General features: G+C 46.1%; 1 protein-coding gene across 2 annotated transcripts in view; it reads right to left on the reverse strand.

The window, feature by feature from the left end:
• The window catches only part of HUNK (hormonally up-regulated Neu-associated kinase), a 111622-nt gene that overhangs the window by 67246 nt on the left and 25929 nt on the right, over window positions 1-18447 (reverse strand). For both annotated transcript variants that reach the window (XM_053565812.1, XM_053565811.1), the window contains one exon: window positions 381-673. In XM_053565812.1, the coding sequence (XP_053421787.1) occupies window positions 381-673 (293 nt within the window). The remainder of the gene's footprint in view (window positions 1-380; window positions 674-18447) is intronic.

The following is an 18447-nucleotide window of genomic DNA, read 5'->3' on the forward strand; positions in this document are numbered from 1 at the left end:
ACTTGCTGGACATTATGGTGGGTGCCTGTAGTCCCAGCTACTCAGGAGGCTGAGACAAAAGAATCACTTGAGCTCAAGAGTTTGAGCTTGCTGTGAGCTACTATGATGCCACAGCACTCAACCTGGGGCAACAGAACAAAAAAAGAGAAAAAAAGAAAAAAACTATCAAAGCGGAGAGAAAGCTAGGACACAAGCCCTGTCACTCTGGCTATTAACATTACTCTTTTAACATTCCCCCCACCCCCCCACGCCCAACTCAGAAAACAATTCCATGGAATGAAAACAGGCTGCAACTACTCAGCCCTGCTTGGCGCAGGCTGAAGCACAGCGCCGCTCACCCCAGGCAGGGGCAGCTCTCATCCATGTGGTGTGGCCCCTACCTGTGGACCACACCGGCCCGGTGCAGGTGCTCCACTGCAGAGATGAGCTGCCTGATGTATCTGCGAGCCTCGGCCTCCTCCAGCCGCTTCTTCTCGTATATCTTGTGCATCAGGTTGCCCCCCGGGCAAAGCTCCATGACCAGGTAGTAGCTGTTTTCCGTCTCTAAGATATCAAGGAGCTGCGTGATGTTGGGGTGGCGGATCATCTGCTGGATCTGGCCCTCTCGTCGCAGGTTTTTGGTGACATAGGTGTCCTTTTTGGCTCTCTTCTTATCAATGACTTTTATGGCCACCTAAGGAAAAACCAAGGACGTGCCTGTTATCAGACATTGCAGGCAAAGGTTTTTCCTTGGCTACCCGCAGGCACCCTAGGAACACACACAGCGACTCCTCTGCAACAGGAGAAACACCTTATCTAAAATAGCATCCGGAGGGGAAAGGAAAAATATATATATAATACCCGGAAAAAATCAAAAGACTCAATTATTAAAGAAGAGAATGGAACTGACTTAAGCCTACTTGAGTGGTGGTCTGGAGGACTCCATGTTAATGTCGAACTTATTTCCCTGCGGGATAAGGTAGGTGGATGAGATACCAATTTCTTCTCCAGCCAAGGGCTCACTCTATCCCTCTCAGGACTCACCATCATCTCTTTCAGATCTGGGTCCTCACTCACACACACCCCGGCTTCTGAAATAGCTAAATCCGTACCTCCATCTTAGTTCTAGGGTGTGGTTAGGAACAAGGAGGGGGTGCACCGCCCAAGGATGCAGCACCCCTGGCCTTTCTCCGCACTTTCTCCACCCTGCACAGGTGCTCAGGCACCAAGGTCTCTGCCTCTAGCGTCTGCCTCTCCTCCCAGATGAGCTCCAGGCTGTGTTGTCAGGACCCAGCTGCAGGGGCTCATCTCAGCTACCCACAGGAAGCTCCTCTGGGGTTGTTTCCCCCACAGCCGATGTATCATGGAAGGTAGCATGGGAGGGAAGGATGGAAGGAAGGATGGAGGGAAGGATGAAGAGATGGAAGGGAAGAGAGCACTGTCTTTTCTACCCAAATCTGCATCTGTCCCCAAATGCCCCCTTTCCTCTGAGGAGAGTCGTCTTTCTACTCACGAAGCTCTATGATACGCCACTGTTTTCATCCTTTCACTCCCTTCCCTACACAACCAGCCACTGACATGATACCAGTTCCTTCTCTCCTACCCTACCCTGATGCCTGCCTGGGTCACTGCAAACCTCGCCCCCCATTGCCCAGGGATGTCTCTGAGGTGCGAGCATCCCGAGGTCGCTATGGAGTCATGGGGTGCAGGATGAAGACTGCGGACCTTCCCTTCCTATTTCTTTCCTTTTTTTGTAATTATAGCTTTGACCTGTTTGACAGTGCACTTGACATACATCATAGGCAACATGTGATATCCAGAGGTACAAATATATAGATCAATAAATGACAGTAGATCAGTAAATAAATACCGGTAAACATGTTTTCAGTCAGAGGCTCAAACGTTATTTTGTGGACACAGGTCATGACTAAAAAAAGTCCGAGACGCCACGTGCTGCATGGTTGACCACAGGTCATAATAATGTATTGTACACTTGAAAGTGGTTACACGGTCTTTTTAATGTCCCCACCACACACACATGAAAACAATAACCCTGTGAGGTGACATATGTGTTCTTGAGCATACTTGTGGTAACTATTTCACAATGTACACGTGTCACAACATCACACCAGATGCGCTGAGCACATGTGATATATCTATCAATTCACCTCAAAAAGCTGGAAAAGTACTTAAAAAAAAAAGTTTGAAAACAAAAAAGGGGAGGGAGTCCAAATCAAAGGCAGACTTTAAATTTAAAAAACTAATAAATAAACTCATGGAAGCTTTTCAGGGCCCGCTGCCGCCCATAGCAGCACCCGGGCACCTCTGTCAGCCCCACCTCCATCAGCCCCGACTCCAGGCTCCCTCAGAGGCAGGTGTCTCTGCTCCCCCAATACCCATCCCACCACTCTCCAGGTACTCCTGCCACCCCTCCCTCCTGGAGAGATTCCCCTAAACTCTCCTTCCCTCCTACGTCCCTGCACACGTGGCATCTGTGCAGGAAGCAGAGCCACCCCCTGCTGACCTCAGGGAGTCAGGGAGTCTGCAGCACACTGTCCTTCATAAACAGTGCAATAAGTGACTGACGGGATCCTCAAAGCAAAAATGGCTGTTAACAGCTTCTACTCCTATCTCTTCTGGAGAAATAACTCTCATTTCAAGAGACACATTCAGGCTCTTAATCCAAAGACAGGAGTAAGGAAGAGAGAGACAAACAACCAAGACCTGAACAGGCAGAGCCTCCACCCACACCCACCTGGCAGTGGGGGCCACTCTCTCAGCCACAGAAGTCTAAGTGGCATTCCTGCTGCGTTTGGCCCCAACTATTACCCTGTTTCCCTGAAAATAAGACAGTGTCTTATATTAAGGTGTGCTCCCAAAGATGCACTAGGTCTTATTTTCAGGGGACGTCTTATCTTTCCTGTGAGTAGGTCTTATTTTCGGAGGATGTCTTATTTTCGGGGAAACAGGGGACCGGAGATGCTAAAGTAACAACTTTATAAACTGTACTCATTCCTGACCAAAAATATCTACACATACGTATGGAGTACCAAAAAATATATTCATGTTTTAAGAAAAAAACTACTAAAACCATAATACTTAATATATACCAATAACATTTGTTTTCTTATATATTATGTCTTGGATCTCTTATGAATGCAGAAGTCAAATGTGACTTGAGTATTACAATTTCAGTGCAGTTTTTTCCTTTCTTAAATTGTGTGTACATGTACATACATGTACACACACACATACACATATATATCTGCATCCATCCTCTGGGGGAGGTTGGGAGACAGAGGGATGCAGAAAAGTTCAATTAGTTGTCTGTGCTTGACCCTGTGTTGCAATGTTTAAAAAATTACTCCCTTTAGCAATGAAATTCTTACAAGTACTGTGAATAAACAACAGTGTACAAGCCCAGCAGTAATACAATCTGCCCTTTTTTTTAAGAGCATACGGCTATTGTTAGGATAATTTTTAGCTCCTGAACTTTCTATATGAGGTTGAATAATGGCCACCCAAAGATGTTAAGTCTTTATCTCTGGGACACGTATTTCTGACTTTATTTGGAAAAAGTGTCTTTGCAGATGTGATTAAGTGAAGAATTTTGAAGTGACATTAACCTAGCTTATGTGGGTGGGCCCTAAATGTCTTCACGAATGTCCTTATAAAACAGAGACAGAGGGAGGTTTCGCACAACACAAATGAACAGAGAGGATGGCTGTGGGAAGAAGGAAGCAGAGACTGGAGTGATGGGGCCACAAGCCAAGGAATGCTGGCAGCCGCAGGTAGCTGGAAGAGGCCAGGAAGGATCCTCCCCTAGAGGCTCTGGAGAGAGGACAGCCCTAGCCAACGTCTTGATTTCAGACTTCTGGCCGCCCAAACTGCCAGGTTACCTGTTTTCCCTCTGGAATATATTTCCAAGCATGGTGAGTACTTCCTTGGTGGCTGTGAATGACGCCACCTTTTTCCTGCAGCCTCCCTCTCTCCTCACTCTCCCTGCCCCACCCACCTCCTCCCCTCATGACCCACAGGGAGCAAAGTCACCACCAGCTCCTCCAAGATCCATCCCCAAGGTTGAAAGAGCCACCCCAGGTTTTTGTCCCTCCAACCTCTTTGTCAAAGTAGGACCCTAGGAAGCTTGAATAATTAACTAGCACATGTCCACAATGCAGGCCCCTCTGGACAGAAAAGAGGATCTAAGTGGCCCTTCCATGAGGCGGGACCATCACTGTCACAGCGGTATGAGTGTCACAGTCCTAATAGTCAGGGCTCACTTCCAACATGCTGGGCTCAGGTGTGCACACAGGACCTTCTCTGGTGGCCCTGCCTGCGCTTCACACTTCTGAGCAAATGCAGTCTTTCCAAACACATCTCCCAGCTTTTTTCTGTCCTTGCTCTTCCTCCAGCCCATCCTCCTCCCTTGCTCAAAGGTGAAGGGACAAGCCAGTGAAGTGAGCCACTGGGGACACAGCAGGGGAAACCCCTTCAGCCTCTCAGCCTAACACCAGTCAGTCCAGCTCTGGCCTTGGACAATCTTGGAGGCCTTCCATGAGGCAGGTCTGGTGTGGTAGCCTCCAAAATGCCCCCCCCCCCAAAGGTAGCTTCACATCCCAAGCTCAGGAACGTGAGTATAAATGTTATCTAATTTGGGGAAAGGGTGTCTGCAGACATAATAAAGACAGACATAATGGCCACACAAAGAAAAATGTCTCCCTGAGATGGAGAGATTGTCCGGGATTAACTGGGTGAGCCCTAAACATCATCACAAGGGTCTTTAAAGGATGGAGGTAAGATAGACAGACACACGGAGGACAAGACAACGTGAAGATGGACACAGAGACGGTCACGGCCACAAGCCTGAGAACGCTGGCAGCGACCAGAAGCTGGAGAATGCAAAGTCCAGGCCCCCCCCCACTGGGTCTCTGGAGGGAGCTCAGTCCTGCTCACACCTTGATTTTGGCCCCATGAAATTGATTTTGAGTTTCCAGCCCCCAGACTATGAGAGAATAATTTTTTGTTGCTTTAAGCCACCACACTGTGGCAATCATAGCACAGGCGTGTGCCCCACCATTGTTTGGTATCTCAGTTCCCAAGTTCTGCTGGTTGAGAGTCCACCAGGCAAACCCTGGACCTGAAGCTGCTTCACCTGGGAGGAGGCTGCCTGTGAAACTCCCTCTCCACTTTCAAACACCAGCTTGTTTTTATTCACCCCAGACTGACAAGCCCTGCACTGGTAACACTGAAAATGGAATGCCACTTGGATTACACAAAACCGTTTAATCGCCTTCATCTATAACTGAAATGAGGGACAATAATGAATAGAAAATTAAGGAAAAGTTTAATCAGTGATTGCCAAAGGGAGGCATCTAATTTAATTTGACAGCAAACGGAGATCTGCAGGCAAAACAGACACAACCCTGGTTCTACCTGGGTCAGGCCCGGAGCGACGATGGGTCACCAGCTAGAAAATCAACTTTAGTCAGGAGACTCTTAAAGGGTGAAATTAAATCAGCTGTTAAATGGCAGTAAAGTAAGTTTAGCCTGGTCTAGACAACAGGAGTGATAACACCATACATCTGGCCCTGCGCGCGTGCGTGCGTGCGTGTGTGTGCGTGTGCGTGTGCGTGTGTGTGTGTGTGTGTGTGTGTATTTCTGTGCGGGCATGCTCGGGGAGGTAGGGAGTGTCAGGGGACTATCCAAGCCTGGACGTCATCCTGAGCACATCAAGAAAAACAATTTTCTGTGAAATATCAGTAAAACTAAGTCCCCAGCACATCAACAGATTCAAGTTGCAAAGCCTTCCAAAATTTTACAAAGAAACCCATATTTCCAACAAGTTAAGTAGCAAGTCTTGTAGTGGTGGAAAACTAGTAGCGAGAATAGCAAACCTCCAAGATGCGACATTTGAAAGAGATTATTCATCAACTTCTTTCATTAAGAAATAACATTTCTCTCAGGTGGCACCTGTGGCTCAGTGAGTAGGGTGCCGGCCCCATCCTGGAGGTGATGGGTTCAAATCCTGCCCCAGCCAAAAACTGCAAAAAAAAAAAGAAATAACATTTCTCACAGTATGGCAACTACATCCTTCCCCTTCCCCACAAAAAAAATAAATAAATAAAGGAAAATGTGGCCTACCAATGATGACAGATAACATCAGCAAACCAACTTTTAAATAAATAGCTAAGCTCATAAGAAAGAAAAAGAAATCCCCTAAGGCCAAAATACCACTAGACCAGCTATTGGGGTGGAGAAAACAAGACCCAGGAGAGGTGGGAGGACAGAAAACCTACAAACAAAGGAATAGGAGGAAGAGTCTGCCCTGAACCAAAGGGGACGCTACCCTTCCCAACACAGGAGAGAGGAGAACAAGGACGGCCTGGATCCCAATCCATCAGAAGAGGGGACATCTGCTAACGATCAAGAAATTCATGCTTGATGGCCTTCATTATACAGCAAGAGGAAAAAATCCAATGTAGCATTTTACTTAGAATGAGGGTTGCATAAAATCATCTGGGCCCAATAATGCCCCCAGTAATGGTTTAGCACCTCCATAAGCCCTCTGGTCCCTAAGATAAAGAAAGCACTTAGTACAACGTCTGACCCACAGTAAATGCTTCTTAAATGGATGCTGTTATTATCATACCAATTTACTCTCCATGAACAACCTGTAGAAAGGGAGAAAAGTATTCAAGATCAGTTCAGCTAAGGAAAACTATATACATTTTTTTTATTAGCAGTTTTAGCATATTGAAAAAGAAGCCTGAACCACATGTCAGCATTTTGAACTCTCTGGAATAAGAGTTGCTTTTAAATCCCAAGGCACTGGTTTCCTATCAGGCAAGGCTCTCATCATCTTTAAATATTGACTTAGTTGAGACTGTCTACACAGGATCAGAGTTAACAGGATTTTAAATTCACCCCTTCATCCTGCATCACCCTTCACTGCCTTTAAAATTCATTACTCTGAAGCATATCAAGAATTGACGTATCCAATCTCCCAAATGAAAAGTCAGATGTGAAATGGCTCTTCCGTATAAATGAAGGAAAAAAAAATAAATATTGATCAAAGAGACTTCTCTTCAGTATCACAAAAACATATACATATTTTACACATCATACAATGTGCTGTATGTTAGAAAGGGCACAGTCTACCCTTAATCAAAGTTCTTTTAAACCATATTTTAAATAATCAAAATGTACAGGGAATGGGAGACCCTGATCAACTGAATTTTCTTTTCACATGAAAAGTAGGAAAAAAAAAAGTTTTCTTTCCGGAACACTTTGGTTTCTAATGAATACCGTATACTAAACAGTATTCAAATGAATCTTTCCTTCTTCAACAAACACTTATTAAAGACCTAAAATACACTTGACGCTAGGTGACAAGTGTATGAAGGCTGAGCATCTCTACTCTGAAAATCCAAAGTCCAACCTGCTCCCAAATCCAAAACTGTGTTGAGCACCAAAGGAAATAACCACATTGGAGTAATTCAGATTTTCAAATGAGGAATGCTCAAGGGTAAGGCAAATATTCCAAAACCTGCAAATATCCAAAATCTGAAAGATTTCTGGTTCCAAGTATTTTGGATAAGAGATATTTAACCCATACCACGAAAGAGTCAGGCATTTTTCAGGCCCATTTGTGGGGGCACAATTCAGATTCTTTGTAGTGGTTTAAGATTACCCTCTGATAGGAACTGAATTGCAAGTGTTGAAGCCCTAACCCCCAAGGAGACTGACTGTATTTGGAGACAGAGTCTTCAAAGAGATTATCAAGGTTAAATGAGGTCAGAAGAGTGGGGCGCTCATCCAGTAGGGCTGGCATCATTATGGGAAGAGGAACAGACACCAGAAAGTTTGCTCTCCCCCAGGGCATGCACAGAAAGGGCCATGTAAGGACACAGCCAAGAAGGCTGGACAGAGGTCTCCAGAGAAGCCAGTTCTGCTGGCACCTTGATCTTAGACTTCCAATCTCCAGAACTGTGAAAAAGTAAATTTCTGTTGTTTAAGCCACACAGTCAGTTGTATTTTGTTATGGCAGCCTGAGCTGGCTAATAAATAGACTGTTAGAGCATCCTACAATTCTATGGGATTTCCTTGGGAAATGTGAAAACCTAAGAAGGAACAAAGTTCATTGACTGAGGGCCGGGGTCAGATCTTAGAGTTTCCCTTCTGAGCTCCAGCTGCTTTCCACATTCCGGCAGCCCCGGGTGTCACAGGACAGCTGCTGGGCACATGGGCTGGTGCCAGGTGCCACTTGGCAGTTTGGACCTTTCTAAGCCTCATTTCCCCGCTCTGTTTCAAAAATGGGGGGAGGATAAGTGCCTACCTCATACGGACATTGGAGAAACAAATGAGGAACCCATAGCGCCAGAAGCATTCCTCATAGTGTGTTGGGCAGAGCAGGGGGGAGGAACGTCCCTGCCTCTGCCTTCACTGTCCTGACCAACCAGTCCAGGAGGCCACTTACTCCCCTGCTGACCCCCCCTTCCCTTGCCCTCCCGGCCGAGCCTCCTGCTTCTCCTCCCACCCCTGCACCCTGGTTCTGCCCAGGCCTCCCCTGTCCTCATGCTAGGGCTGTACTCACCCACCTCCTCCACCGGTGTGACACCACCTGGCGAAGCCCCCACCCTGTCCCGCTCACACCTCTTCCTGAGCTCCCACATGCATACAGCCATCTCGGCTTGCATGTTCTGCGGTCCTCTAACTGTCACCTCCCCCAGGGCTCCCAGCTTGGCCAACCACTGGTGGCCCCAACTGTGTGTTCTCCTCCACCACCTACCCCTAACCCCATCTCATTAATCACCAGGGCCTGTCACTGCCACCTCCTAAACTGTCCTGTCCCTTTCCCTCCTTCCCTGTCTCCCAGAGGCACCATCCCTGCAGATCTCCTGTCTCCAGCCCCCACCCAGGCTGCCTGGAATTCCCTCCCACACACTCTTGCCAGCCAGCTCCCAACTCCCACTCCTCTCTCGAGCCTCAGGTTACAGTTTGCTTCCCCGCAGCTCTGGCTCAGTCCCCCTGCAGTGCCTCCCTGGCTATCATGCCCATCACACAGGCTTAGCTGTTTGTGCTTAGTTCCTGAAGGCAGGAACTGTCTGGCCTCCCAGCACCTAGCACAGAGCTTGGCTCATTGAGATCGAAGGAGGAAGGGAAGGAACAAATGAATAAATGAGTGAATGGATGGGAAACCCTGCCAGTCCACTCCAGGAGGCCACTACAAGTACCTGGTCATCACTACTGCTGCCTGGGTAAGTCTCACCACTCAGCGTCCTCAACTACCGACAGACAAAGCCTGCCCTTCAACCATTAAACTCCCCAGATGTGACGCTGCCTAGGAGTGCGGTTTCAGCTTGTGTGTGATCGTGACCCACAAGCCCTACAGACGGCCTCTGAGAAACATCCCCTTCTCTGGGAGGTTTCTCTAACCAGTTCAATTACAGCTGCACCCACACCCTCCATCCCTCACCAAGATACTCACAGTCCCCGGTAATCCCCCCACCCAAATCACTGGGCTACAATAAGGCTTCCCCCTTTGCAAAGTTCTGCACCTCCAGACTCTGGGACCAACCCCATGGGATCCTTCTCACCCTTTTTTAAGGCCCATTTTCTTCCCCAGAACACTCTTCCAGAACCCCATTCTGGCACCAAACCCTGTGTTATTCCAACCTCATGTGCCTAATACCCAGCACAGTGTCAGAAACCCAGAAGGCCCTCAATCAACACTGGATTCAGGGCAGAGCCTGTGCATGGGCAGGTTAAGAAAGGAGGACAGCCAGGAGGGGCGGGGGCAAAAGGGAAGGGTGGCTGGCCACAACCTTCCCCTGTGATGTGTGTGCCTTTGGGATTCCACTACTAGAGTGGACCGCAGCCACATGACTTATGCTTAATGCCAATGCCAGAAAGTGGACGAGGGACTGTGTGGCCTGGGTGAGTTCAAGCAGAGAGAGAAATTCAGGGTCGCTGTCATGTTAAAGACAGTAGACTGTCGTCCTGGCTCACTGAGTGTGGACCTCCCAGCCACCTGCTACACAGAACAAATACTCACTTTCCAAAAGTGTGGCTAACAGTTGGGAAAGGGGGTGCTAAAGAGACCTCATGTGACCCACATTAAAGCAGGCGTTCCATTACACAACCCTATTCTTCACTGCCAGCCCCCATAAGCCCCCCAAAGTCCCTCAAACCCCAATGTCTAAATCTATCTCTGCCGAGTACCCTTTCTTCTTCCCAAACATGTCTGAACATCTGTCACCTTCTCCAGAGCAGCTAATCTGGGGGGTGGGGGGGGAGACAGGAAAGCTCCCTGATAGCAATGACCATGAAAACACCTCGACACCCTACGGCTCCCAGAGAAAGAACCAAAGTCCCTAGGATGTCTGCATGGGCCCCATCAGGCAGCCAGCTCATCCCTGACCTCTTCTCCCTCTCTCACCCTACCAGCTTCCTCACTGTTCTCACTTGGGAGGTCTTGGCCACACAGTTATTCGCAGAAACATCCACTCTCAGAGAAGCTTCCCCGTCTCCCCCCAAAACCACCACCATTTACAACCACACAACCCGGAGCCCTCACAAGTATCACAATCCCATACTCTGGGGCTACTTGTACCCATACCACCTCTTAAATCCTGCAGAACTCACCGACTGAGGGGCAATCTGCCTGACACTTGGGAGCCCCAGACGGGAAGGAATGGTCCTTTACTGGCAGCCCTGGTACACAGACAGCACTCAATGATGAAGGAAGGAAGGGAAGAGGGTAGAAGGGAAGGCGGAAGGGAGGGAAGGAGGGAGGGAGGCATCCAAGTGCCAATGGAAGAAAAATATTCCATTAACTATTTCAGAACCTGTTATGCACTAAATCGTGTCCTTCTCCTCCCACAAAGCTCATATGCTGAAGCCGTAACCTCTAATGCGACCTATAGTTGGCCTCCGCATCCATGGGTTCCACATTCGTGGATTCAACTAACTGTGGATTAAACCAAACGTGCAGACATCTTAACCTTGAGTTTCCAGACTCCAGAACTGTGAGAAAATAAATGCTGTGGTTTAAGGCCACCCAGTCTTTGGTATTTTGTTACAGCAGCCGCAACAAAGCAATACAGAACCTTTATGGTAGTCACCAGTCATGACAGGACAGCTTGCTTTGTAAACCCCAGTACACACAATACACTCTGGTTGACAGCACTGGATTCACGAACTAGGCAGGGTATGCCGGGAGGGGCCCAGAGCCTTGAAGGAAATGGCAGGGTCTGAAGGCTCTGCGCTCAAGCCCAAGGCTGGATTCAGTGGGAAAGGGCTGAAAACGGTGGTGATTAGCATGACCCAGTGGGAAGTTTTGGAAATAAATTGGATTCACACCATCTTCCAAAGAAACGATGTGTGTAAATGCATCCAAGTGGAACGTGCTCCTGTGTGGATGATACTTACTTAACAGAAGGCAGAAAATATCCTTTGCTGGCTTTATAATTAATTTCAGTGTTGCTCCAATTCACAGCCAAGTGATGCTAGACAGCAAACACACATCCCGGCTTTTACAGAGGCTCATTAATTGCTGCTATTTATGTGTTAGAGCTCAACCGCCTCTGACCCCCAGCTCCCCACCAGCCAACCTCCTGCTGCTGAGAACTAAAATTCAAGTCTTTTTGTCAATGAAGGGGAAAAAGTTTCCTTCTCCAGTTTAAACAACAAAGCTCATCAGGGCTGATCTTGGCCATGCTAACAGAACTAGGTGCTGGCCAAAGGCAAAAGCTCAACTTTGGTTTAAAAAAAAAAAATAAAGTCAGCCCCCCAGCAGGGCTAGGAAACCCTCCCACGCCCACCCTGGGCATTCTAAAGCCACTTTCCTGGGCTCATCTGCCCGTGCCCCAACTCTAGCTCCAATTCAGTGAGCAAATCACCCTGGAAACACATCCTGCTGATAAAAAACTAGAAACTGGTTCCAGCAAGGGAGGAAAAAATGCAAAACAGACAAATCCGACATAGCAAGGTAGACCTAGACAGGCTGAGCTGCAGATACAAAGGCAGGAGTGGCACAATTGCTAGAAATCTTATCAGCAGCCTGTCTGCTCAGTGAAAATACTCTTTCTTCCTTTGTGGCCAAGATGCATTTATTATCCATGAGAATAAAATAACCTTGAGTGCCCCAGATTCCCACCCAGCCCAAGTTCACCCAAACCTCGGAATCCTAAGGGAAGAAGAGGTACTCATTAAGATAGGTCAGGCTAACATCACTTTTCTTTGGTTTTGGAAATGAGTCAAAAAAAGGGGCAGCTTATACCAGATTCTGCGTTTTTTGAGACCATGTGTCATTCATCGTGGTAGTCCCCAAAACACTTGACACCCCAAAAGAGTAACTGATGAACTGTTAGTTAAAAAGCTGAGCACCCTGTGGTCTCAAACCCTCATCAGCTCCCAACCCCCGACAGCTCCCTCTGCTCCAGGCCTCTTTGAATTTGCCCAGTTTTTAATCATCCAGAGTATAACTGGTGACAAGAGGGGAAGCCTCAAATTACATAATCTAAATGCAAACAGAGCCATGGGATCTGAGAGACAAAGGCTGGTGGCGCATGATTGCCCCTGGCCTGCCATCACTGTTAAATTAACTCGCTGAAAACAACAGCAGCTTTCCTTCTGCCCGCTGGACACCCGAAGTGGGTGGTCTGCGCCCTAACCCTCCCTCCAGCCTCTCTTGGGTCACATCAGCAGCCACTGGTCCTCTGCAACAATCCCTCTCTCTTTCTCCTGCCACCAAGGACTTCTTCAACCCTACCTTGTTGCCTGAGTAGTGGATTCCCTTTTCCCTCTCTCTTCATCAACAGATCACCAAGTCTTCCCTGGAAGTTCCTTCTTGGCCACACCCCTGCTCCAGCCAGCCTCCCTTCTCACACCGAGGCCCAGATTCTTCTTTTTAAGGACGGTTATGGTCATTGTCTAATTGAAGTCCAGATTCCTTGATGAGAAAATCAAAGTCCTTTATAATCTGGCGCCAGCCCTCTTCACCTCCCTCTCAGCATTTTTTTTTCTCTCTTGGAACAAATTATATTTTGACTAGCTTCCATTCTATCAATTTTCATTTAGCCAACTGCCTCTGGTCAAATGAAATCTTCATTCTTTAAATGTTTTACACAATAGTCATAGGGAGACACACACTCCTTACATTTTTGTTCATTCTTTTTAAACACTTTTTTTTTATTGTGGTAAAAAACACATACCATACAACTTAACTATCTACACGCACCCCTTTGAACAAAGTGTACAGGTGGTCGATGTTAAGGATATTTTCACGTTGTGATTCCCTCTCCAATTTCTGGGTGCCTGCTTTCCACAGGTTGGGCCCCAAAACACCCCCATCTGGGCTCTAGTCAGGAGGAATTATTGGGACCTCTGAGGAACCATATCCTCCCTCTAGACCAGTAATCCTCAACCCTTCAACCCTACCTTGTGTGCTACGGCAGGATCTTAGGTGTGCCATGAAAATTTTTAAAGCTTATTAATTAAATTATTTTCAAAAGAAGTTGAAAGCAGAATCAGTATACTTTTTTTTTTGATCAGTATAATTTAAGTGTGCCACAAAGTTTAACTATAGGTTCAAGTGTGCCGTGAGACTAAAAAAATGGTTGAGAACACTGCTCAAGACCTTACGGGCTCCTACCTCAGAATGGTATAAGCCCCTGGGGACAGGGCAGAAATCCTCACTCAGCCACGTGTCCCCCCCAGTGCTGTCCAACCAAAATATGCTGGCTGTCCCCCCCAGTGCTGTCCAACCAAAATATGCTGGCTATCCATGTAATTTTACACTTCCCAGTAGCCCCATTAACAAAGTAAAAAGAAACAGGTGAAATTAACTAATAATCTGTATCCTATTACCCAGTTTACTGAAAATATCATTTGAGCATGTGATCAACATTTTAAAACTCTGAGGTAATTTACATTCTTTTTTTTCCCCATACTGTATTTTGAGAGCTGATGTGTATTTTACACACAGCACTTAGCCTTGGGGCCGGAGGCCAGCATGCTGACTGCCTGAGACCTAGCACTCAACGAAAAGGTCCGAAAAATGACCAGAAGGAATGAAGGCATGTTCCATTATCTCATTTGCAAAGTGCTAGGAGAAGACCAATCATAGGTCTTCTCATGTATCGTGAGAATTAAATTATGCCTTTTGGCAACCAAAGAAATTTCTCAGATTTCATTGAGAAATCCCAGGCAAGTGAAGGAATCCCATATTCCTCCCTCTAGACCAGTAACGGTAAGGTTGTCCAGCAGTGAAGTGGAGGTAATAATGGCGGCTGAGTTAAACCACGCAAAGTGCTTATTACACAGTGACTATCCATTAACCGCAGTTAAAGCTGAGCAAACAAAAATGACAACACTGCGGGATGGGGACAGAACTGATAAATGCAGCTGGTGCAGCCAGTGCTCATGGGACAGAGGGACAGGGAAGAGGGAAAAAGGGGGGTGGAGACACAGCAGCTTCAAGAAAGGACAAAGTAACAGTTTTACACTCAACTGAGCACAGAATCCTTATCATGGCTCCTATACCGCAGCCCTGGGGTTGTGGGTGACCCATCCAAGTGAGGTCCTCAATAAACTTCTGCAGATGGCTGCTCTACCATGCCACGTGAGCACACGGCTTCCTTCCTCTCCACCTAAAGCACTCACTAACTAGCAGGGCCTGCCCCGGTGCCTGTGTTCATCACAAAGGGAAAACCGGGTTTTTTTCTTACTCTGCCCTGATTTATTCATGTGCATTTATGGTGTTAGTCTGTATAAAGTAGAATTTGTGCTCCTGCAATGACTCCATAAATCCTCCTGGCCTCCCTTCCGCTGGCTGGAAATAATGAATGCTTCCCTTCCACTGACAGCAGATAATGGCTCTCAGGAAGGGCAAGGAATTCACAAGGGAACTCGGTGGGAGGTAGGCGCGTGTTTGCACACACATGTGCCTGTCTGAGATCTTAAGACGCAAGCCTCGACTCCTTCTTCTTTCTTTAATGCACTTTGTTCTTTCAATCATTTTAATTACTATCTCCCAGCACAGTTGTTCACTAAAGCTGCCATAACAAAGCACTCCATACTGGGTGACTCTGAAGAACAGGGGTGTGAGATAAAGGTGTCAGCAGGGCTGGTTCCTCCTGGAACCTGACTCCTTGGCTCTCGGACAGCCACCTGCGGTCACCTGCTTGCCCCCCAAGTCTTCACATGGTCCTCCCTGTGTGTCTATGTCCAAATCTCATCTTCTTATAAAGACATGTCAGCTTGGATCTCAGCCCACCATATGATCTCATTTAAACTTAATTGCCTCTTTAAAGACTCTTAATCTCCAAAGACAATCACATTCTAGGCTGCTGGGAATTAGGACTTCAACACAGGGGTGGGGAGCACCACTCAGCCACTAACACCTAGTAAAACTCATCACAAATTTCAGTAATAAGACAAGGAACAACAGATCTAAAAAGGAGATGACCCACCACAACTCCTGAGAGGCAGCCAGGTGACTGAAATAAACTCAACTCCAAAAATTCTAAGACACCTCCAAGCAAAGGTGACGTTCTGAGTTCCTTTCTCTCTGCTGTATGATTTGCCAGCTTATGCGACTTTCAAGGTACTTACTATTTTAAGTTGTTAACTTGACTGTACAGAAGCCTGTCTTTTGCACCTTAACTTTGGACATCTCTATTTCCTGCTTATCTTTGAAAAAGAAGCTCAACATGTTTGTATTTGCATTTTTCTCCTTGGCTTTTCCCTTTTTTCAGGGGCTTTTAGTGAGGCACAAAGTCTAGGAAGCATCGCATAAGTAACACTTTCTACTCCTTACCATTTGTTAAACTATTAAAGTTCCAATGTAAAAAGGGCCAAAAGAGCTCAAAAGCGTAGACCCAAAAGGAAGATTTCCTGAAGCAAAATCCATGACAAAAATCTTCCAGGATTTCAATATTTGAACAAAAAAGCCAACCCCATGATGTGTAGATGGGACAGAGAACTGGGACTATTGCTTAAGTTACAGGAAAACTGGAAACCGGAACTCAGCTGTTTTTAAGAAGAAACAGAATTGTTTTTTGGCACCATGCTACATAAAGAGGTCTTTAAAACTCTCCCAGTAATTGTGACTATTGGATGGGAAATTCACAGCTACTCTCCAAATATGTTTTTTTTTTTTCAGATGATTTTGTTTAGTTCTTTTAAATGGCATCATGACTTAAGATTACATCACATAAATCAGCTATCAAAAAGCAAAAAGAGTTTGGATCTCAAGCAACTCAAGCCTGTAATCCCTGCACTCTGAAGGCCAAAGTGGGAGGATGAGCATGAGTGAGACCCCCGTCTTTACCAAAAATAGAAAAATTAGCTGTGCATGGTGGCATGTGCCTGTAGTCCCAGTTACTTGAGAGGCTAAGACAGGAGGATTGCTCGAGCCTAGGAGTTTGAGGTTGAAATGACAATGATAACCCAATTGTGTGATAAAGGCCCCTCTTCAGAAAAAAAGTAAAACAAATGCACAATTTTTAGCCAATATTGTTTATCCCATTAGATACAATCTCTGTTTTAGAAAGACTAACTTGAAACATTCCTCTTACTTTCCCCCAAATCTTCTGGATCTCATCTTTTGAACATGAAGAGACAGCACAATCCCTCTGAAAATGTGACCATTTAAGGCAGGTTTCAGTTTTGTTTCCATTAATACAAGGTATAAACTTTATTTAACAGAAGTTCGGGAACTTGCCTAGGGTCACACAATGTGGTGACTCCACGAGTAAAAGACAAATATTCTGATTCTATCCAGAACAACAATGTACAAAATTCTTTTAAAATACAGACTTCTTATTCATCATTTAGTCAACCACCTAGCCGTTAAAGGTAATTGTTTTTGGCAAGAGTAAATGAATCTGTGCAGCCAAGAATTAAAATTATTTTCAACTCAACATGATTTTCTGTACTTCAGATTTTGTACTATTCAAATGGCAAAAAAGTAACAAATGAAACAATATGAAATATACACAAGTGACAACACGCATATGTACACAGTCAAGTCCAATAACAGAATTATTTCTAGAGAGAAGACTATCATAGACTTCAAAGGGATGTTTCCCATTGAAAGGAACATAATCACTAACTATGGAAATACATTTTAAATTCTAGGTTATCCTTTTTTGTTCGAGGCAGAGAGGTGGCTGTGATTGGAGTTATTATTCTCAGTTTATGATTTCTATCCCACCGGGTCCGACACTGTGAATTTGGGTCAAGCACCAGTTAGCCACTGCTTTCATCAGCATTAATGGGGCTTTGTTATGTCAAAATCAAGTTGGAAAGATTTTAATGTGGCTTTCATGGGAATCAAGATTTATTGTTACAAACCCCACTTCTCTTCTACAAAAAAAAAAAAAAAATGTAGACACTTTGATAATTGTCACAGTTTTTAAAGTGGATCAGCAGTGTTAATCTCATTATACTGAATACATTTTATCACAACATAGAGAAAAGATTAACTAATAGTAGGAAGGCTTATAATTAAGCAACCTATTGGGTGGGTCTCCATGGTCTAGATACTAAAGATATAAATGTATATAGGCAACTGTCTGATTAATTTAGGTCTGGTAAATATCCAAACTAGCCAGGAGGGCCATTTAATGGTCTAAATTATCTAGTTTAGCCATCAATAAGCATAAAATTGATGAGCCATTTGGACATATGCCGTCTCCTTGTCAATGGCATAGTGAGAGCTCAAAAAGGTGCAGGTGTGGACAGTCATCAAGCCACATCAATCTCAAACTGGGACTAGTTCCATTTACTAAGCACTTGACAAGGAGGACTCAGCAAGACATTTTGCATGTCTCATGTAATCCCCATGTCCCTGTGAGGAAGATGCCATTATTTCCCCATTTGCAGAGGGGAAACTCTTGGTTTATTCAGATTAAGAAACCTGCCCAAAGGCTGCCCACCTGGGACATGAGTGGCCTGGATGTGACTCTCAACCTGCAGCTGAGCTGCTTCCTGCCCTCTAGCGGGGAGATCTGATTCAGGGCAGGGCCCAAGCTGGGCTACCTCAGGGGTTATCAGATCATTGTAATCACCTGAATCTGGTAGTTAATTGTGATCAAAGCAAAACAAAAGCATCTTACTACCCAAATTGGTCACTTTAAAGGCATAATCCCAAATCTCTAAACCACTGACAACGGCCAAGACAGCCTGCACAGGGCCCTGGACAACTGTGAGCACACAGGGGAAGGCCCTCCCTCACACCTGATTCTCAGAGCCGGGTCGGCAGAGGGAGAAACCCCAGAGTTTGAAGGGCACACAGGAAAGGGCAGCTTGCAGGTATAAACATGAGTAAACACGATGGGACTAGTGCTAGGTCTTTTTTTGGGGGGGTGAGGTGGCGGGGCGGGGTTTGAACCTGCCACCTCCGGTATATGGGGTATATGGGGCTGGCACCCTACTCACTGAGCCACAGGCCCCGCCCCCCCC

The sequence above is a fragment of the Nycticebus coucang genome, chromosome 16 (genome assembly GCF_027406575.1).
Source record: "Nycticebus coucang isolate mNycCou1 chromosome 16, mNycCou1.pri, whole genome shotgun sequence".
In the NCBI taxonomy this organism is placed as follows: Eukaryota; Metazoa; Chordata; class Mammalia; order Primates; family Lorisidae; genus Nycticebus; species Nycticebus coucang.